Source organism: Cydia splendana, chromosome 8 (assembly GCF_910591565.1).
Source record: "Cydia splendana chromosome 8, ilCydSple1.2, whole genome shotgun sequence".
Lineage (NCBI taxonomy): Eukaryota > Metazoa > Arthropoda > Insecta > Lepidoptera > Tortricidae > Cydia > Cydia splendana.
The window spans coordinates 10,406,818-10,429,641 of NC_085967.1; the positions used below are offsets into that span (position 1 = coordinate 10,406,818).

The 22,824-nt window shown below is 36.6% G+C and overlaps 1 protein-coding gene across 1 annotated transcript in view; it reads right to left on the reverse strand.

The window, feature by feature from the left end:
• LOC134792820 (ATP-binding cassette sub-family C member Sur) overlaps positions 1–22,824 on the reverse strand; it is a 62,155-nt gene that overhangs the window by 17,571 nt on the left and 21,760 nt on the right. Inside the window, exons 2-13 of the mRNA XM_063764202.1 lie at positions 17,377–17,534; positions 13,431–13,591; positions 12,846–13,060; positions 7,548–7,781; positions 7,125–7,454; positions 6,652–6,846; positions 6,160–6,460; positions 5,823–6,004; positions 5,402–5,726; positions 5,222–5,327; positions 4,548–4,699; positions 4,226–4,470 (exon numbers count right to left, since the gene is read on the reverse strand). Coding sequence (XP_063620272.1) covers positions 4,226–4,470; positions 4,548–4,699; positions 5,222–5,327; positions 5,402–5,726; positions 5,823–6,004; positions 6,160–6,460; positions 6,652–6,846; positions 7,125–7,454; positions 7,548–7,781; positions 12,846–13,060; positions 13,431–13,591; positions 17,377–17,513 — 2,583 coding nt within the window. The 5' untranslated portion in view covers positions 17,514–17,534. The remainder of the gene's footprint in view (positions 1–4,225; positions 4,471–4,547; positions 4,700–5,221; positions 5,328–5,401; positions 5,727–5,822; positions 6,005–6,159; positions 6,461–6,651; positions 6,847–7,124; positions 7,455–7,547; positions 7,782–12,845; positions 13,061–13,430; positions 13,592–17,376; positions 17,535–22,824) is intronic.

Genomic DNA, 22,824 nt, shown 5'->3' on the forward strand with positions numbered 1-22,824 from the left:
GAACAGGCTCCCATCTGCGGTGACATCTGAACTGGCGAACTTTTGCTTGTACTCACTTTGTCCAGTGCTACCATCGAAGCCCCACTTTCCAATCAAAGTCACCTCACCCATCGAATCTTCAGGTATAGCTGCTATCACTTCTTTTTGAAATTCGATGATACGAGAAGCTGTGTGATCCAACAAGCTTTGCAATTCTACCTCAGCTGTAGATTCGGTAATTATTATATTATCTGGATAACACTTTTTTTTGCATCAATTACTTTACCATACGAAGGCAAAATGGGATTAACCCGAGAATTAATAAAAGTACGAAGGAACAGGTATTGGTGTTTTGTTAACTTAGCTTCAGTGAGGAGAGATAACACATCGTCAGGATTTACTTCATGGGTCTCGAAACTAGTTGTTTTCGTCAGATCACTAACTGCTGATTCATCAAATGAAGCCAGAGCTGCCAATCTTCTACGCTTTGACCGCTTACTACAAGCCGAAAAATCTTTTTTTGGCCGTCCTCCGGCTGCAGTCGAGGCTCGGGCTCCCAAAGGGCTCGATGAAGATGGTTGCTCCAAATCAACAATTAACGCCTTTTTGTTCACTTTTGGCAGATTTACATTTTGCTTCTCACTGAACCAGTCCGCATGTGTCTTGAGAACTGCACACTTTTTTCTCCCAGAAGATTTCCAAAAAACCACGATTCGTTTGCAAATATACTTGATGACGTTATTCAAATTACTTGTATCCACATTTTCTGCATTTGGTACCATTTGTATTAAATATTGCAGCACTTGACGACATCTTTCAATATCTGAACCACTCGTAGGTAGCCATTGTTCGAATATAAATCCTCTTGTAAATGATGCGATGTACATATCATCTGAAAAAAGGAAAAAAAAAGGTGAATTGTCATTCGTAATATTTTCGTAGAGCCGCTACGCGTTCGCTTACCCAAGCGTAGCAGTCTTTTAACTATCAAACCCGCAAGCGTCTGCATATAATCTTTTATGGCCGGTAATTTAGAGATATCAAGCTTCAAAATAATACTACTTTTGATGTTAGAATTCATTGGGAACATAACTAGAAGTTTAAGTAAACAAAATATTCTAATCCTGTTTGTATGACTTTTTGTTACCTCGTAGACCTATTATTATAAATATACTTTTAATGAAAAAGTTATACTTTGTATATAAAATGAAACAACATACCTGATTCTTTAAGCTCCATATTAATAATAATCACTAAAATCACTATCGCCTCAGGAATTCACTACTAATGACGTTCACTTAATGAGCCTTTGATAAGAGAGCGCGTACAAACGGGAGTTGCGTTAACTTTCAAGGATTGTTAGAGAATGAAAGTAATTAGTTATGCGGGATCTATTTATACCTGATAAAAGTAGACTTATTAGCCTATAATATTCAGTCATTGGAAACCAAAAAATACCACATGCGTTTTTTTGAGTTATGGCCTAAGGCCAGCCCACCGTGCAGCCGGTTATGGTATAGGCTAATTTTTCAACACTAAAAAAACCCTGTAGAAAATAATTTTTTCGAGGGTGGCACCACCTTGGCACTTCACCATAAGTACGGTGTAATTTTCCCAAACGTTTTTTTTTCCAACGTTCGTAAATTTAAAATGCCATACTGTAACAATTCGTACCATTTTTTTTTAATTATATCTTGCTTGAGTGTGACAATCTTCCGCCCCATGGTAACAGTATGGGATATTTTTTTTTAGGTAGAATTTTACCCAAACGATCCGGATACAAAGATGCCATACTGTAACAAATGATTTTATGTCTTGTACTTTGAAAACCCGTCGAAATATCAACTTTTCAAGTATGGTGCCCCTTTTTCCCCCTATTAGAAGTATGGCAAATACAATAATGGTCACATCGCATCATCTAATTTCCAAAAATCCAAATGCCATACTGGTACAAATCGTCAAATTTATTTTAATTTTTTAAGTCTTGGCTTAAGTCTCACAGTCGTCCGCCCCGTAGTTATAATCCGGAATAATTTTTTTTAGGTATAATTGTATCCAAACAAACAGAATATGACGATGCCATGCTGTAAAAAATTATTTTACGTATTGTATAGTCGTATTTTTGAAACGTGTCGATTAAATAAGTTTTTCAAGTATGGCAGCACTTTTTCCCCCTACTATAAGTATGGCAATTATAATAACGGTCACATTTTATCAAATACTCTCCAAAAATTTAAATGCAATACTGGTACAAATCGTTTAGCAAAAAAAAAAAAAAATTAACTTCCTTGCGGCGGTATGGCGGGCATTTGGAACCGTCCGAAGAGTATGGCATGGTGATGTCCATGAATGGCTGCTCGACGATGATCACCTGTGCAAAAATTAGCTTGGCACAAATGGTTGAATTGTTTTTTTTTAATTAACGTGTTCGCCTCAGTATGGCGGGCTGTAAGTCACACCGGAGAAGTATGGCATTACGCTACCGCCTACTTCTTTTTTATGGACTATCGGAAAATACGAGGATATTTGTGGAACAAATCGTTCGACACTCGTATGTTATCCGACACGTTCGACTAACGCCCACGCGATTGGGCCGCCGGTACCAGCGCTATGGTCATAGCATTTTCTTTCCTTCATTACATGCTTAGACCCCTGACGAACCGCCATACTGGTACAAATGACCCAGTAAAATGTGTCACTATCTCCCGGTCTAGGCAAAATCGCATGTGAGTCACTTATCCATCTAACGAGAAAAGAATGTACAAACATGCTATATTAACTTATTTAGTATGTATTCACGCTTTGATGTAAAGTATTGTTATGGTACTTCGCATTTAGTAAAATATGCGTTCATTTAGAGTTCGAACTCCGACCTCGTACCATCGGACAATAACCGACACGACATGTAGGACGAACACAAATCGACTAACGCAAGGCGTGGTAAGTGTATACTGTTTCTAAGATACCTATATTTTAGTAACTTTCTTGTGAGGTTACCACGCACGGGTAACCTAACCTCACTATTTAATTACTTATGTATATGTAAAGTAAGCGCCGGTTGATTATTTTTTCTGCAATCATAACGGGCCTAGCTACCGTTAAAACCTATTTTAGTGTAGTTAAATGAAGCAAGTTGTTGTATGGAGACTAACATATAACATATATATATATAACACTCCTAAGTTAGGTATTTATACGTAAAAATACAAATCTGTTTATATATTGAAGTGAGTAATTCCTCCGTCCAAAATTATTTTACCAAATAAGTTATTTGTATCAGTATGTAATACTAGAAAAAAATCTAAAACTTTTGTCAAACATGAGAATATTTTTTTATGATAATTCCTTTTTTTGTCGCTCATTTTCATCGGAAAATTGCTCTGTCATTTTTTTCTTCTTATATGATCTTATCTAGATAGATCTATCTAATATAATTTGGCGTAGTGGGTAAGAAAATAAAAAAAAATGCATACCCAAATTTATGTATTTTAGAACTATTAAAAACTGATAGTGGAGAATTTCTCAGCCTGATTTCTTTTTAAATATGTACTAAGTAGTCACGTATACACTTAAATCCAAAATATCCAAAAGAAATATCATCTCTTGTACACCCCGCTCCCTACACACTGCTCCCGATATGTTTAGTTTTTAATACGCTCGTTATTTTTTGGATGTTTTTATAGTTGAATAGAAAGACAACTGTGAACTTAATTTACTAAATAAAATGGATAGAGAAATTTTCCACAGCGAGTAAAAAGGCAATTTCTGAAAATAGTACAGTTTCATGGTATTTTTTTTATATTTTCATGTTGTAGGTATAAAACTGCAATAGAATGGCATTCCAGTGAAAAAATTAGACGGAGCAATTTTCCGGTCCAAGACACGCCCCAAAAAAATATATTTTATTAGTATTGGTATTTCTGCTGGGATATTTTTTTGATATTTCATATATTGTTGCAATACGTTACTTGAATATGTTCAGTGAAGAAAGTTTGAACGGAGCATTTTTCCGTAAAAAGATATTAACGATTTAAGACTTTAGGTATTTACTTTAATTCTATTATTATTATTCTTTGGAAATTTATACAATACTTTTTATTTATTGATACTTTATCATACTGTAAAGATTTTTCTGGCTGAGGAAATTACTGCGGGGTCCACTACCTTTATTTACTACACTATTTCTATGGGAGGCCTGCCAGATTTGATTACTGTTAGTTGATTGTTGAAGTGTTAAATGACTTACCAGATCAGCATAATGCAGCAGCTCGAGCCGGTTAGTAGCTAGCAGTACAGTGGCCCCTCCTCTCGCGGCGGGAACGAGAGCCCGCGCGACCAAATGTCTCGCCAGCGATGCGTCCAGCGCTCCCAGCGGTTCGTCCAGCGCTAAGAGTCTGGCCCCTGAGTAGAGAGCACGAGCCACGCTCACACGTACGCGTTGTCCCCCGGATAGAGGCGAACCCTGGCTGCCGAGTTGAGTCGCGTCACCTTCTGAAGTTTAAAAGACATTTCGATCATGAATTATTTATTCTCATCTCAAAAGCCCCACAAGTAAGTTTCTCGCGTACCGGGCAAAAGTTGTAAGTCCGGTACCAGGCCGGTGGCGCGCAGGATCCGCGAGTACTTGCTGTGGCACCACGGGCTGTCCATCACGATGTTGTTTCGCACCGACCCTTCCAGCAGCCACGGCGGCTGCCCCGCGAACCACGTTGAACAATTTCTAAAAAATATTACAACACTGAATTTCACGGTAAGTAATTAAAAATATTGCAATTGGTAGTTATAGTTTTCCGCTAATTATAATCGCAACGTAGGTGACCTTCTATCGTCCGTTTTAACGACTATGTTGGGAATAATTTTATAAATGCAATTCTTACTACATTCCGCTAAATCCATTGGCTATTGGCGTATACTTAATTCATTTAGGTACCTAATGGATTTTCTTGTATGTTTCTGATTTGCAACATTAGTGTAGATACACCTGTCAGCGTCCTTATCCATAATTGTTCTCTCTTATAAAAAGTGATAGGTATTTCTACCAAAATGCATATAAAATAGAAATATGACATTAAAACAACCGAATGATGTTAGCCTATACCAGACGCCTTATTAAAAATACATTCCGGCGATCTGGCCTTCACGGAATTGTATTGATCCCGCCAGTGTATTCGCCTTATTCGATTGGTTTGTATATGGATATAATTGTAGGGAAGGCTGTAATTAATTTACATTCAACATTTACCCGCTCCGACAGACTTCACCTCGGTCAAAGTACATCTCTCCTAGAATGCAGGAGAGAAAAGAGGTTTTCCCCGATCCACTGGCGCCAACCACCATTATGAGTTTTCCTGTGAAAAAAAAAGTAATATGTAAAAAAGATATATGTAAGAATTATCAAAGATAAAATAGTAAATTGTGTTACCAGTAGGAATGTCTAAATAGTCAACTTCTAAGGCAATGTCATTCTTTGGTCCCCAGCTGAATCCTGCATTTCTAAATCTAATTAGAATTTCTTGTTTATCCTCTGCAACATTAAACATGTCCTCGTCTGAAAACTGGTCGCTACTCAGATCATCGGCCTCATCCTTAGCAGGGTTTTCAGTTAAACTATCGTCTGGCTTGACATCAACAAAAGCGTCGTTAAATGTATCAGTCGATTTTCTTTGACAAACCGCTTCATTGTCGTCTTCTCTGATGTTCTTTGATTCCGGAAGATCTAAATACCGTTTTATCCTGTTCGTGCTGACCTGAAACCGTTGTGAACACCTTTATTAACTGGTAGTGCTAGTGCATTAAAAGTGGCAACAATAAAATGAGATGAGAAAACATTGATGTCGTCTTACCATCGCCTGAATGACCATGAGCACGGTCACCGGTAAGATAAGTAGCGGAACGGACAGCTGATTGAAAAGTGCTAGGCCAGTGAATATGTTGACTGCTGTGAATGTGTTACTGTCATCTAAATAATAGTACACTGTGAAGGTTATCATTGTTACCAATATCGTAGAAGCTTGGGTTGTAAAAGCTGAAATCAAAACAAGTTTGTTAGGTATACCTACAATATGTGTCGATACATATTACATGTGTCGAATGTCGATGCAAATCAAACCCCATCTAAGAAATCGGCGCAAAATGGCAAGGTAATATATGTGAATAAGTTAAATGTAAGTTTATACGTACTCAGAGAGCTCCAGTAAATTGATTCCTTGTTTAGAAATTTTAGTTCCAGTTCTCTTAGGTTAAGAATTTTCTCGTTAAAGAGATCCTCCCATACGTAAAGTTTAATTACGTGCATCCCTTGCAATATCTCAGTCAACTTTGACATTCTGTGGTCAGTACATCGCCCAATTTCTTTAGAATTATCATATATTCTCTTCCCTAAGTAGAATTGCAAAGGAGTGATAAACAAAATGCTAGCTGCTGAACCAATTATTGCACTTACTCCCAATTTTGTGTACAACAAATATAAAATAACAGCTACCTGAAATGTTGAGGAATGTCAAAATCATACACAAATACTTTAATAATTTAAAGAATGATTAGCTATTTCAGTTTATGTTTACCGCCCTTACTCAAGACAAAAAAAATTATTTAGCTTTGTCAGTAGCTATAATATTGATCATTCATTTGTTTTTAAACGACATGCATAAAGTCACTTGTCAAAATAGGTACCTTTAGCGGTATAGCCCACGTATAATGGCAGATCCAGACACAAGACATGACGTTGTAAGTGTCCTGTGAGACCAGGTTGGTGAGATACCCGGTCTGTGTGTTGGGCTCGGGCGGGGCGAGCAGAGGGGCCTCCTCACCCGTGCCGTCGGGCGACGACCACGGCGCCAGCCGCATGCACTTGTCGTACACCATGCCCTGTTACCGTCAATTCAAAACAATCTAAAACACGTACTTGATTTAAGTTTAGAATCAAAAATAGAAAAAAAACATTGCCAAGACAATCCCTATTGGAAAAGTATTATATTACGTAGGTAGTGTAATATTTTAGTACATCCATTCGATGATGAAGATGATGGTATAATAACCTACGCATAACGGACGTTCCAGCCTAAATGGTCGTTAATATAATAATAATTAGGGTATCTTTATTTTTTCAGTAATGAATGATCTAGTTAATGGACATAGGTACATACTTGTAAAGCCGTTTTTAACCGGGTCCCTTCCACTGTCACTAAATGCGTCGAGTTTTGAGATAGAAAGCCTTGGCTTATCAGCGCCAACGTCACTATAAGGAGCATTATATATCCATTACTTAAAAATTCTTCCACGGTCACCGGAGCGTCCAAATTGTATTCTAGTCTCGCGTCTTGTATGTATTTAATGACCACAGCCAGTCCCAAAGGCGGCACTACGCCTATTAAATCGCTAAACAATTTCAGAACTCCGGCTATATAAAAGTTTGGCCACACCATACGAATGTAGCACGTCCATATACTAGAAGGGTTGCTTTCAATTTTAGGGTTCTGAAATAAAAGTAAAAGAAAAATAAAGTAATATCTATGAGTGAAATCTCGAGAGCAGTTGAGACGCAAATTATGTAATGTATGTTAGCTAACCTTATGACTGTCATGAATCTTCTTAAGCTTATCGTAATGTCTCACTGATCGTTCGTCCTCCGGGAGTTCTCCTAAGTCCTCTTGCTCCAAAGGTGATTCATATCCTTTGTACAATAGTGAATTAAGCCAATAAAACGATATTTTCGAATAAAAGTGGCTGTCGTTATGCAAGTAACTGATGTCGGTTAAAATATCTGATGAAGATTTTTGAGTATTCTGAAATCGTTTTGTAACCTGCAACAAAATATAATTTTCAAAACAAATAGAATACTTATTTCTTTAAAACATTACACCAGTGAAGGGTTCTAGAGCAAATCGCATAATATGCTAGAGCGCATTTTACTAAGTTTTAAACCGTCCTGTTTTTGCGAGTATCAAATGTTTCCTTGGGATAGACCAAAGGCATTCAAGTAATACGTACGTTTAAAAAATACGAGTACAATACGACATTCCTAATACACAGCCCTGCATACGATACGATACGTCTAACAATAAACTCAAATGCTGGGAACAAAGTGTCCTCAAGGGCTTTAAACTTAAAATCTTTCTTACAAAATCCGATGTGCGAACTGCCGAAATTTTACCAAAAAATATTAAGTACGAAAGGAATATGTGGCTGGGCCCATAACCTGATACAATTAAATAAAGAAAACAGTTTATATCGAAAATGTGAGTTTTATTTTATATGAGAATCACCATTACCTACATATTAGTAAAGACATATGTAACTTTGATATTAGCAAGAATTAGATACGAATGACATAAGAGTAGAATGCCGGAAGCCAATAGTAAGTTTTGAAAACTACATGTCAACGACACATAATATAATAAACCAGCACAAAGGTGCAAATACATTGCTTTATTTCTAACAGAGATTCTCGAAAATTTTTGGAAAATTTTACAGGAGGTAATGGAAGTTCAGGAAATTTTAATTTTTGATAAAGCAACAAACATTGCCCATATCATGAAATCATGTAATTTTTTACGAGATCTTTGTCGGTGTTTTTTTAAGGTGTTTGTTGATATTTCAATAGTCTCTACTCTCGAATTTATGATTGTATATGAAATGAAACAAAGTACGAGTATACCTACAGATATTACATTCAATTTATCATGTAGGTATTGGTATGTAAGTAAATGTAATCCTAGTTTGCTGATATTATGTAGGTATATATACATAGCTATTATGCATTTAATCGACTTAGTTTAGGATAGGCAAATTAAGTTTTTAAGCAATATTTTTGTCAAGGTAGAGTTCCGATAATGGGTTCCACAAGGAATTGAGGGAACCCCTCAAATCTTATATCGACTTCGGTATTTTATTATAAGATTCAATATCAGTCAACATCCCTGTAAATCGCGTTAGAAAACAGAGACAAGAGAAAGCCATTAAGTCATGTGCAAAATGCATCAATAAGACGAAGGCTAATAATGGAAGTAGGTTCAAAAGGATTTGCTAGCAAAGATGCTGGCGCCAGCCGAGTGTGTCGCAGACGGCGGCGGCGGCTGCCTGGCTGGTGCCCGTTTGACTCTCGGAGCGTTCACTTTCCATGATAGATACAATAAATGTAGCAAATATAGGTACTTAAGTATCTGGTTAATCATTTGTCTGTTGAGTTGAGGGTGTCAAGCGTTGACTTATTAATAGTTTTATTTTTCAACGATGCAATACGTAGTTTTATCGCTCACATCGTTTAAGATAATTTGTGCTACGCGTTGATTTTATAAATCATAAAAATATGAAGCAGCATTAGTTTTCTTACAATATTTGGCAAACCTCTTCAAAGTTTATTGTTGCCAAGAAATTATATGTATAAGTAGGTATATTTAAATCGTCGGGTGACAAGCAAAAGTCACTAACTAACATCATTGAAATTATTGGACAATAAACCGTGTTACAAGTGTAATAAAGTGCATTGTTACTTTAATTTTTTGATAGTACTTAGTGAGTTTTGTTTGTCACCCGACGAAATAGTTTCCCTCTACATTTTCGAATTTAGTAAAGTTGCGTTATTTTTCTGAAATCAAAATTGTAACAAACATTCCTACACTTATCGGTTAAATAGGTAGTTCAAATTACAAGTATGATGTTGATTTATTGTATTTAGTGCCTTTGTAATTCGATTAAGGGATCGCCAAATAAAATATATACATTTAATGCTATTTAACCTACCTTGCCTACTAACTACCACCTACCATATCACATATAAGACAGATCGAATACCTATCTAGGTTTGTTTAATGATGCAAAAAGTTAATTAAGCGCGTCAGCTACCTCGTTCAGCTTAGCGTGACTCGGGCACTATCCTAACTAGATAAGCGACATAATTCCACTTAATGGGATGAGTGAGTCCCTGTACAAGTACGTGGCAGGCATTATATATTAAGTGCATAGAATGGTCTAAGCTTGGCTAATCGCCCTAGGACGCTGACTTGACGGCTAGGATACCGTTGCGCGTAGATGAAACAAATTAATAACATTAATGTTGGTTGAACATTCTCCCGAGACATTAAATACATTTCTCACAATTATATATACACACACAAGCACAACCCTTCTTGAGCTTACCGTGGGCTTAGTCAATTTGTTTAAAATTAACCTATAATATTTATTTATTTATTTATTTATTTATTTATATATAGGTATGCCTTTAGGTTAGGCCTACATATAATGAAATTTATGCATCACACAATATTTATTAGAAGTAGGTACCTAGTTTAATTAAATATTTTCTACGTCAAGTAACCCTAACCAATTACCTCGACGTTATATTCATGTAGTATGCAACGATAGTGTTTGTCTCTGTAATTAAAACTCGGAAAGAGATGGAGCATAATTATACGATTTTGATCTTGAGCGAGCACGCATAAAGCGTAACGTAGTGTAGTGTTTGTTTTAATCACAGCATTCATCGGACACAATACCAGACTAGGCTGTAGATATAAAGAAACTGCCAATGTATTTAATTTCATTCCTAATATTTAAGTATAAAATTGACTGGAGTTCTCGCTCGCACTCATATGTTTTTGATGCCATTGACGTATATCTCAGGACTGGTCTTACGGGCAATAAGAATGGGGCATGAATGGGGCCAGTACCTACAGCAGTGTGACACCTCAACGCGATTGGTTGTAGAGTTCGCATCACGCGCGCGTTTAAAATAACACTTGCACAGTCTGTGCTATTAAAATCGCTGCCAACTTAGCTTGGTCTAACTAAAGAGTAAAATTAGTAAGTAAGTATATAAATAGGTACATTTATAGCTACATAACTGCCCCATAGCAACCGTATGTGACATTATTAAGAAACTTATTAAATTGTTTACCGTACCTATTGCGCAAAAAAAAATCAAGTTCAAACTAATTGTCTAATGTCACTTTGGTTTATCACGCGATAGAGTTGGAACAAGCTTCTGTGTAACAATCACAAAGTATTATGACAAAGTCGTTAAATCAATTTATGACAAATTTCTATGAAAATATGACGTTTACAATGACACGACCTCACTTTGTTTTATTCAAATTGGTGCAAAGTTAGACGGACTCTACGACTTCGACGAGAATCATATCTTCTTCTTCCTCGCGTTATCCCGGCATTTTGCCACGGCTCATGAGAGCCTGGGGTCCGCTTGACAACTAATCCCATGATTTGACGTAGGCACTAGTTTTTACGGAAGCGACTGCCATCTGACCTTCCAACCCAGAGGGGAAACTAGGCCTTATTGGGATTAGTCCGGTGTCCTCACGATGTTTTCCTTCACCGAAAAGCGACTGGCAAATATGAAATAATATTTCATACATAAGTTCCGAAAAACTCATTGGTACGAGCCGGGGTTTGAACCCGCGACCTCCGGATTGAAAGTCGCACGCTCTTACCGCTAGGCCACCAGCGCTCCCGCGCGCTTCGACGAGAATCATATACCTACCTACAATTCCCAATTTAAAGTACAAAGTTATTTTTCTTAATTTTTAATATTTCCATTATTATTATTGTGTATTGGTAACGCAAAAATTACTTTAGGCAGTTTTATAACATTAAAACAGCACCCAAAGTATTAAAACATCCTAATATATGCGAAAAAAATATAAATTTCAGAGAACATACAAATCAACCTTCTTAATTGTCTTTCTACGAGATGATGAAATGAAACGAAGGTTGAATTTACAGTTTTATTAAAGAAAATTATAAGTAATTTACTTTTAAAATGTTCTATTATCATTTTACTATATTATATTTCTTTTTAATAAATAAATACATTATTTATGTAAAAATTACAGTTTTATTGTTATGTAAGTTTGTTTCCATACTTTTGGCCTGGAGTGTATGATGATATACGTAAGGGTGAATTGCAAATATGACAATTATACAATTTAAGTAATATATCAAGTTATATGCATGTGAATTTATCAATTAATTTAATACCTACAATAAATACAATACAATTTCTTAATTGTCGTAGCACAATGGAATCAATTAACTTAAAGATTAATTACTTCTTTAAATATAACTACGCTACTACCCATTATAAATGTGCATTCAACTTGCTTCTTTAGCGGTCAGCCCTTTCTCCCTCTAAATATTAGTGTTTTAAATATTCATATTAATAGTACGTATATCAATAAAACGCCTATAAAATCATATACAAGCAGGAGTAACAAGTGGCAGGCAAATGTACTTTTCATGTGCAAATTAATTGTGGTAGGGTGTTTTTAGGTCAATGGCGATGGGTCCCGCTGTAAATGTGTGTCGCCGCGTTTCAAAAGCCGCATAGACATTCCTCTGCGCTACAGCTAAAATGATATGCCAACACTCATTAATTCTCATCAAGCTATTATAATGCCGTTCCACTTTCCGTTTACATATATCGCATACTTGTTGATAGGAATCTTAAAAGCGGGGTAATGAGTATTGGAATTGGGTACGTTTGTTTATTTTTGACAGAACATTTGCCTACTTGAGTTGATTTGATCATCGACATTTTGAAAAGACATCTACTTAAACTCAAGCATCATGGTTATGTACAGTCAACAAAACCATTAGCTTCGCACACCTTCCTACAAATCTGTATGCTAATTATGTATTTTGCTGACTGTACCTAAAATATATCAGTCATAAAAGGCCTATATAGAGTATCTCAATGACAATCAATTTAACTTGTAGGTATTGGATTAAATTTGTATTGCAGATTTACTGCATGCAGCATGCTATCAGCAAGCAGCGAATTTATTCGCTTGTAAGTAGGTACCTTCTTTAGAGATTGAGAATAGACGCCAAGGTAAAAATCTTGTAACACATACCTCGTCATAAAAACAAACGCAGTCAACTCCCGCCATTATTATCGCCATGAGCAAGGTGACTGCATGGATATAGATTTCTATTTGGTTTGGCGCGAGTCCCGTCTCGAGTTGTTGCCATATGACAGCTGCCGTGGAAACTGCTGTGAGGAGCCAGTATATGGCGAGGTAGAGTAAGGAGGCTGCCGATCGCCGTGTCCAGAGCGCCACGTGGAGTGCTATGATGCAATGAAAGTGTCATTTATTTTACAATGTAACAGTTTCAATATAATAGAAATAAAGGATACGTGGAAAAATTAATTGTGTCGGGCGAGACTTGAAATCGCGACTAAGGACGCGAAATAAGTCGAACTATAACAAGTTCCACTGTGGCCCACGGTTCCTTTTGGTATCCGTACCCACTTTTATTTCATATTAGACAACATCAGGTAAACGCACTCTTAATTATTGTAATCCTGAACATTCTGATGGCCACAAACTACTTATTTATAATCGATCAAAAACTTCAAAGTCTGTAATGTAACAGCGAGAGTTTAATGACTTCCACGTAGGTGAGTAAATATTGTAATAAATTTATATGTCATTTACCCGCAGCGGAGAGCCAGGCTAGAGGGGCGAGGAGGGCAGCAGTAAGCGGGACCACGAGGCCCGGCCTCAGCCCCGCGGCCGCTGCTCCAAGGATCATCGCAACACCCAGCACCAAACTTGCGGCACCTCGCACGTTCTGGCCTCGCCATCGTTTGGGGCTCCTGTAAGTAAGTCAACTTTATTGGAAAGTTATAAAACAACGCCGTTGCCAAGAACAAGGCTAACCTGACAAGTAAGTACTGTTGGCGTTGGCACGCACAACAGTATGAGCAACTAGTATAAGGTATAAAGTAAAGCGACAGGGTGGCCGTCGTAGGCTCTATCTCTTATTGGTCAGCGACCAATAAGAACTAGAGGGGGGCAGGGAGCACTCAGTTGTCGGAACAAGTATGACCGGATACTAACTCGTGTATCCAGGGGTGTATTGTTATGAGTTTGTGCAGCAGCATTTGGTAAGTATACCGTTATACCCGCAGAACAGAACTGCCGTCCTAGTCTAAAAGGCAGTTTTTCGACAAAAGCTAGTTTCGAGATAATCGCAAAAAACCAACCCAAACATCTTTCTTGAATTTCTACGAAACGGAAAAACTTTTTCCGTTTTTTCTTTTTGTATGTGGTAGGTATATATATGTACTTATTTTAGGTATTTATAGTATGTTTCTAAACAGCTCAGTTTTTTTTAATTTTATAAAAAACACTTTAGATTAGTATTAAGCTTAAAAATGTGTAGGTCGTACTAGTCAAGAAGGCGGTAAACATGCGTTATGCGGCGTTCTAACTTAGTTACGAAGTAGAAACTAGGTAAAAACGCCGTATATGTCACATGCTGCCTTTTTGCTTAGTAACAATGAATAATTCCCACTTGAAATCCTAAGTTCAAAGACCTTATAGCAGCTATTCGGCCTTTTTGGTTAGTATACTAGGAAAAATTAAGATTTTGTCCAGATTTTCGACTAGCGTGCTAGTATAAAAAAACGTATACCACCAAAAACACCGAATATACGGTTTTATAGATTAGTATTTATGGAAGAAATGGGAATAAAAAATAGACACGTAGTTTAAATGTTTATTTATATACGAACAAAAAACGCCATACTACTAGGCTATTATTAAAAAAACGAGATCCAGCGATTACTTTTTGGATTATAATCTTAATTACCATACAAAATTAACACATAAATTGGGTTATTCCCGCTAGTTACCATCAAGTTGTTACCAGTGGTAACTAATGGGATTTGTTTCCCAGTAGTTACCACTGGTAAAAGGTTGGATTTTTTCCCCAGTAGTTACTACAATTTTGTTAGGGTTCAATAAAGCCTCTATTTTTATAGTATTCTACTTATACTGTTTTTATTACTATTTAACTATAACAACTTGATGGTAACTAGTGGGAATAACCCGATTTATATGTTAATTTTGTATGGTAATTAAGATTATAATCCAAAAATAATCGCTGGACCTCGTTTTTTTCATAAAAGCTTAGTAGTATAGTGTTTTTTGTTCATATAATAACAGACATTTAAATTGTACTGTAAAAAAAATGTTGATGGTAACTACTAGGGAAAAAATCCCACCATTTACCAGTGGTAACTACTGGAAAAAAACTTCCCAGTAATAACCACAAAACTGAGTTGGTGGTAGCTACTGGGAAGAAAGGTGGGAAATAAATTCCCAGTAGTTACCACTGGTAACAACTTGGTGGTAGATACCTAACTGGTGGGAATAACCCATAATATGTACAAATTTTTAATGTGTACAGTCTTTCTGATTTTATTTGTATCATAGGCTAGATTTACTCGACTCTACTAATGACATTACATGTACTTCTAATGAGCATGAGCAACGAAACTTAAAAGAGTCCGCAATAAGCTCAGCCGAATTATTACTTCCCATAAAAACGGAGATTCGTACTCATTTTAAAACAACGTGTTGTATTGTAATAAATTGCACATACAATAACATAAGGTATATCTATACCAGTACCTAATTAGTTTATATTCCAACAAAACTAATGAAATAGAGGAAAAATAAGTTTTGTATGAAAAACTTATATTCGCTGTATTTTTTTTATTATGGTATCTGAAGCTGCACATTAATTACAGGCATAGATATACCTTATCCTTTAGTGAGTACAAAGTTTTAGAGCAATCTACCTAATCGTTTTAAAATGAGAGCGTAACTACGTTTGTATGGAGATCCCAGCTTGCTGCTGACTTAAATCTTAGCAACCATCTATCTTTGTAGGTGAGCAGTTTTCGCATACACGTAACTCACAATAATACATAATGTTTTACCGAATTCGTGGCATCTCTAATAGTTATTTTAGTTTGTTATCAATAGGCATCGAATCATCGAGAGTTTCATCGCACGGTAAGACGTTAGCGAGTTGTGTAGTCTACATTAGCAATAAAATTAAACTCGTATTAATTCCTGCACATACTCTGTCATTTATTTAATTCTAAAACGCATTTTAGCGGTTGTACCTAATTAAAAATCAGATTCAAATTTTAATAAAATTATTTTTCTATTAGATTACAAACTCATAGCTTTTACTATTTTAACATACAACTATTACCTAATACACAAACATACCAACTTATTTTAAGATACATATTGTTTTTTTATAAAACCCACTTAGGTATTTAATGGCCTAATATATATATAACTCTCAGTTGGTTTTTGGATGGACCCAGGTTCCATACAAAGATGCCCATGGTCCTTTGTCCTGGTTATCTAAATACTTAGGCGGAAAATGTTATTCTGTCCATAAGAATTCTCATTAAATTTCCCTTTAAAACATTTTTGAATAAGATTTAAACTCATCGTAATGTCAAATACCTACTTGGCTTATAGGGAATTAAACCCGATACAATTAGCTCTAATATAAATTTGATTTTATTTAAATAAAAGCAGTCAAACCGTCGAATGAAAAAATAAAACTTAAACAACGTTTGCTGTAGAAAAGTACGTATGAACAATTTCATCATCACAAACTACGCTAGAAAGACGTATTTGCTGTCGAGCGTAAGTATTTGCGAGGCAATTTTAAAGTATATACCATGATAAAAATGATAATACTCGAAGGTACTGATTGTAAACACTACATATTATTGATAACATATGATGGTAATGTAATAATAAAGTATTTTTCTTACTTTGGCGTTCGGTCAATATTTCGCGCGCAAAATGCCACCTCCGCTCGCATACCGGCAGCCACAAGCCTGCGCTTGCGGCTGACGGCTTTTACTTAGCATAAGGGTGTCTTTCGGCGCGCGGGGAGCATGACGAAGGTTGGAGCATATACTGCGTTATAGACTAGTTAGACGCACTTTCAACCATTATAAAAGTTTGTTTGCGTTTAATACGACGTCCATACAAAAAAAGAAGAACGTATAACATTTATACGTTTCTAAAGACTATTATGGTGACGTAAAAAAGTTAAGTGATACTAGGCTTAAATGACGTATGAGACATTTAAACAAAAAAAAATACTATACGATTTTTTAGACTAGTATCAGATCTAAAATTTTGCTAAACATCCTAATCTTAAAGCGCGTATAGCGTCTTTTACGTATTTTTAGCCTAGTTTTTGGCTTATACGTTATTTTAGGCTAGACATGGTGGATAAGATTTTACGCAAACCAGAGCGTAAAAAAACGTATAGCTGCATATACGTTGTTTTAGCCTGGCTTTGTCAAATAGTCGCTTTTTAGACTAGGAACGCTTAGAAAATTAGTGCAAATACGGTCTTTTTACGATATTTTTCTCGAAAACTAAGCCACTTATCGGAAAACGGGCCAAAGTGGTCGATGCATCTCGATCTCTACATTACGAATATCACAAAAAGTCAATTTTGGCAAAATGTCGAAAAACTGCCTTTTAGCTTAGGAGGGCAGAGAAGAACTAAGGTGCCCGTTTCGATGGATCCAAGCCTATAGTATCTAACCTGTGTAGTGATGCCTTCGCGCAGCAGCATATGAGCGCAGCGGAGATGGTCGCGCAGTAGAGGTGTAGCGCGTGCAGCGCAGCGGAGAGAGCGCGCGCGGCGCACGCGCCGTCGCCGCGCTCGCAGACTGCCTCCATGCCGCCAGCCTGCAGGTACAACTTGGTTTAGTTTATTTACAGCTTACCTATTATCAAAAAGAATAGAATACGGAGTTATATATATATCTGCTATTATTTATGATAATAAATGTCAACTCTAGTCAGTTTTTCTAAAACACGAAGACAATGTCGTCTTCGAAACGTCGGAGTTGATTTTAAAGCTTAATTATACACGACTAGTTTTCGTTTATTTTGTAGGTTAATATAGAAACTTAGAAAGATTAATTTCCTAAATCCTAGGCATCCTTTCTCTATCTTCTAATGGTAGTGTGAATATCGAAGTGGTCTGTTTGTAGCAGTATTTATGACAAAGAGCACTCTCTATTGCAACGACATGTCCCGTTGATAGGAATAGGTAATTGAACTCGAAACTACCTGTTATAAACATAACAATTAAGCACGCGGCGGTACTTAACCGCATTAATACTATATATGTAGGTACTTAACTCATAACGTTTTCTTAATTACTTTTACCCTGGAATTAAGTTTCATTGCCTAATACCCGCTCCGTCTTGTAACTGCTTTGATATATGTATTTTTATGATGGAGATAATTCCATGTCTGCCGTTTATACAAGGGGTCTTATAAATTTTGGCATAGTAACACCACAGGTAGGCCACCCCAAGAGGCACGGGAACAACTTAACATGACCTCAGTAAAAGTTGCACGGCTCTCTAGTTAAATTCATTAAATCACACACACACTTCGACAAGCACTGAAGCGCTGGTGGCCTAGCAGTAAGAGCGTGCGACTTGCAATCCGGAGGTCGCGGGTTCAAACCCCGGCTCGTACCAATGAGTTTTTCGGAAATTACGTACGAAATATCATTTGATACTTACCAGTCGCTTTTCGGTGAAGGAAAACATCGTGAGGAAACCGGACTAATCCCAATAAGGCCTAGTTTCCCCTCTGGGTTGGAAGGTCAGATGGCAGTCGCTTTCGTAAAAACTAGTGCCTACGTCAAAAAAGTGGCAAAATGCCGGAATAACGCGAGGAAAAAGAGACACTTCGACAAGCATTTATGAAAAAAAAACTTTGAAATTTAAATAAAACAAGATTCGTTGCAGCTTAACTAACGAAACTAATAGTATGAAACATAAAATATATCGAAGACGCGAGACGTCCATTGTATTTGTTTTATAATAGATTGAATATGAAAGGCAGTTGCGGTTTATAACGAAGACAAACGTCCACATTAGTCAAGCTTCTTCCTTATTATTGTCAAGAATTAGTTGGTAATTCTCATGTAATTTATTTAAAATATTATAGTAATTTGTAATCTCTCTCGACGCTCTTCCTGGGGAACTGGAGGTACTTTATATCGAATAGATATATAGGTATATGTTTAAACAAGTAATTTCGTATAAAGGCTTTAATTATTATTATATTATAATGAACAAGTAAAGTGGGTAAAGTCAGACCAAGTTTATGGGAGCCGCAAACATATACTATGTCACACATCGGTAATAACTCGTGGCATTTAGGTAGCACTTAAAAGATTAGTGATGAGCACACATCGGTAACTCGTGGCACCTGACAGTTAATAACAGACTAGTGATGTGACAATGTTCTTCCTATACGAGTCGAGAAAAAGAAACCACTAAAAAAAGGAATTAATTAAACTAATATTTTAAGTGCTACCTAAATGCCACGAGTTACCGATGTGTAAGTCTATGTGTAAATTATTCTGAAAACTACCTACTATGTAATAGGTTCCAAATATGCACTCTATACGTATCCATTACGCATGTTTGGTTTTTGCTATCCCGTCACACAGGTTAATTGATGCGAACCGAAATAATAAATCGGCCGACGATCTTGCCAAATGTCTATTGTGCTTAGGGGTCATCCATTAATTACTTCATACGAATTTCTAGGCTTTGTGACCCCTCCCCCCATTGTCACACATGGTCACATTCGGCAAACCTCTCTCCCCCCCTGGTGTGACGTCACATTTTTTCAACGAAATCGGCAAATCGCCTATTTTAAATATTTTATCAAAATATTTTACAAAAAAGAAATATTAGTAATTTTATAACCCAAAACTGATTAGGAAAGAAAAGTAAACGAATAAAAATGATTATCGTATAAACTTGTTATTTAACTATACACCGAATTAAATAATTTAAATAAGTTAGAGTGTCGTCACAATGTTTGTGACTCCCCCTCCCCTCCTGTCACAACATGTCACATTTTCTTGATTCCCTCCCTCCCTAAACGTGTGATGTAATTAATGGATGACCCCTTATTTATGATAACGATTAGTTCTGAACGTAGGTAAGTCACTGGATATGGGGGACTGTACTGGACTGTAAAGGTATTCGGATGGCAACTTCAGTTTGATTACTGTTACGACATTACTGCTGCGGCCTTGATGCCTAGATAAACAGAGTGACGGATTGAATGTTCTAATCGTGACAGTTATGCGGTAGGTAGCGAACGTCGCTAATTTAATGCAGCTGCAGTTGCCATCCGAAAGTCGCTAGTTACTCCCTTCCGCACTTTGGAATTCCATGCATAGTCAATCCTTACACCGTAGCGGTTACTATTCCGAGAAAGTCGAGTGAGACACAGTGTAGCTAAGACTTTATTTAAAAAATCGCAACATTCTTACTTTGTATGACTTAACCGCAATTTCATAACTTTTTTCGTAACTAAGAGGCATCAATATTTCATGGCCCGAACATTTGTTTGTCGAGTAGGGCGAATGCTGACCCACGGGATAAACCCGTGACGTGACGCGATGAGAGCGAGCGCTTCTCAGAAAACTAAAAGGTGACTTATCGTTACGTTACGCTTGAGGCAATCTTCATCTGTACAACTGAAGACTCCATGACTGACTAAGGCTCTATCCAATCGGCTCGAGAAACTAATGTAAGTACTAATTGTATAATATGTACCTATTTAATTAATTTGTAAAGATTTTTAGCCCAGTCAATTCAGAGTCGACGTTAAGCGGAAGAGGTGGCTTACCCAGACGTTTTATTTCTAACGTTGCATTCTTGCGAAGACAGTCAAGTTTTACGTAGGTAACAAATGTCTGGTTATGTGACCTCTGGCTGCTCCCGGTTAACGGACGAAAGCCCACGCAGTGCTGGGACCAAAAGGGTTACAAAAGGGGACGCTGAAAACCACGCGAAATATAGGAGATATGTCGAAAAACCATGAGCCATAAATATAGGAAATAAGGACGTAGCCCTACGCATGAATGGACGCATGTCGAATTGTCGAATCATATGTGTCGTCTGACAGGAATGGACCCGCTTTGTGCATATCAGAAGATTTGTTTGATTTCGATAATTCCTGTTCGGTAAATGCGGTTTAACACGGGCGTAGCCAGGTTTTAGTATCGGGGGGGGGGGGGGGGGGGGTTCAAGAAAATAAAACGACTAAAAGTACATAAAATAACCCTTACACAAGAAAAATATTAGAGACTAGCTGTGCCCGCGGTTCCGCCTGTAACATCTCCCATCTCTCTCCTCAACTAACCCTAACTTACCCCTACTTAGCTAAACCTAGACCTACCTAAAATACTAAAAATTCCAATAAGAAAATCCAAAATTTTAAATAACCTTTAAAATACCGCAAACCGTACCTTGACTAATTATTATAAAATAATGCAAATAACCTGAATAAATTTTAATCTTGAATTGGATCAGTAGATTGGCCAAATGATCGTTTAGTGTTTATGTAGGACCCTTCGTCGTAACCGCTAATAGTAACCGAAATCCTTTTCGCATAATAGGAAAGAGTTATGAATAATACACCTAAAAATCCTAATAATGTCAGATAATTATTAAACCATGAATTATGTCAGAGTATTAAGAAATATCATTGCGGTTATAGTAATGTTTGACTTAATCAGATTAAGTCTATAATAAGATGTAATCAATAAGTCAATAGTAAGTATGTCAAAATCAAATAAGTCTGTAAAATGTCATAGTTAAATTGTCAGTATAGTATGTCAATGTAAGTAAAGTCTGTCAAATGTAATAGTCAGTTGGTCAATGTACAAATACTAATAAATGTCACAATATTTTGTTTTTGGGGTATAGATATCGCCCCGCCTCCGCGACACCCGTGATCATCATCCAGTTGCAGGTCAGAATCCCCGCCCCAGTTCTGAAGGAACTATATTGTGGTCCAGAAGGGACATCTTTTAATAATGACAGGCCTATTCCATCATTCGACCATGTCATTATTTTGTGACATTTTTCGTCAACAATGAGAGGACATTCAAAGGGACAATTTAACATAACAAAATACTGGTAGTAGAGCAGCTGTATTTGATCCACTCTAATTCTCCAGAACTCTGCAATTTTGTAATACATTTTAGTAATCAATGAAGTAATATTAACCAAACTATAATTGTAGTCATTTTGAATCACACTTTCGGACCAAAATAAACCACGGATCTTGCTTCTGCCTCGATCTAGCCTGGATAAATCACTCATTGATATAATTTCAATAATATATGACTCCGTATTTTTAAAGTCAAGTGTGAAAATCACAGATAATCTGCAGAAAACAGAATGTAATCGTCATACAAACTGCCAAGGGACAGGCAAAACAAATATTTATTTGTAAGCAAATTGATTCTACAATACTACATTATATTGTGGTTATTTACTTTAATTTTTCCCACAATATATTTCTACCAGTAGCGTTGCAAGGGACCAAATATTTACAGTCATGTCATAAGTAAGTCAAGTTTGTCAATAAGTCATAAATAAATATATGTAAAAACTCCTAACAAACCCTAACCCCAAACTACATCCTAGCTAACGCTAAACTGAAGTTAATCCATAAACCCATAATAATGAACAACAAATGCAATAAAATAGCCATAAATGTATCGAAAAGGAACCTAGCTACCTACTGTAAATATCTAATGGCTTTGATATATTAAAATTATAAATCTAGATCAATCCTACAAAAGCCTTAGACCTGATAAATAAAAACCCTAACCTAACAGCTAATCTATCCAACTATTCTACCGATATATTTGAAAACTAGCATCCCGGGATGCACATTTAATTTACTCGCGTAATTACTCGATGTGAAATGAGTAATTTCTATGCTATAGCTAACTAAGACGAGTGAGGAAGCTCGATTTAGTCTAGACCCTATTCCTCGTGTGCTAGCCATACTTCCACACAGTGGATTGGGACAGCAGAAGTAAGGCCGGAAAGGGGTAATATAAAAGTGAATATATAAGTATATAGATACGGGATAATTGGACTAGAATCTGGCTTTTTTAAGAAGTCTAGATGACAACCCAAATCTTCCA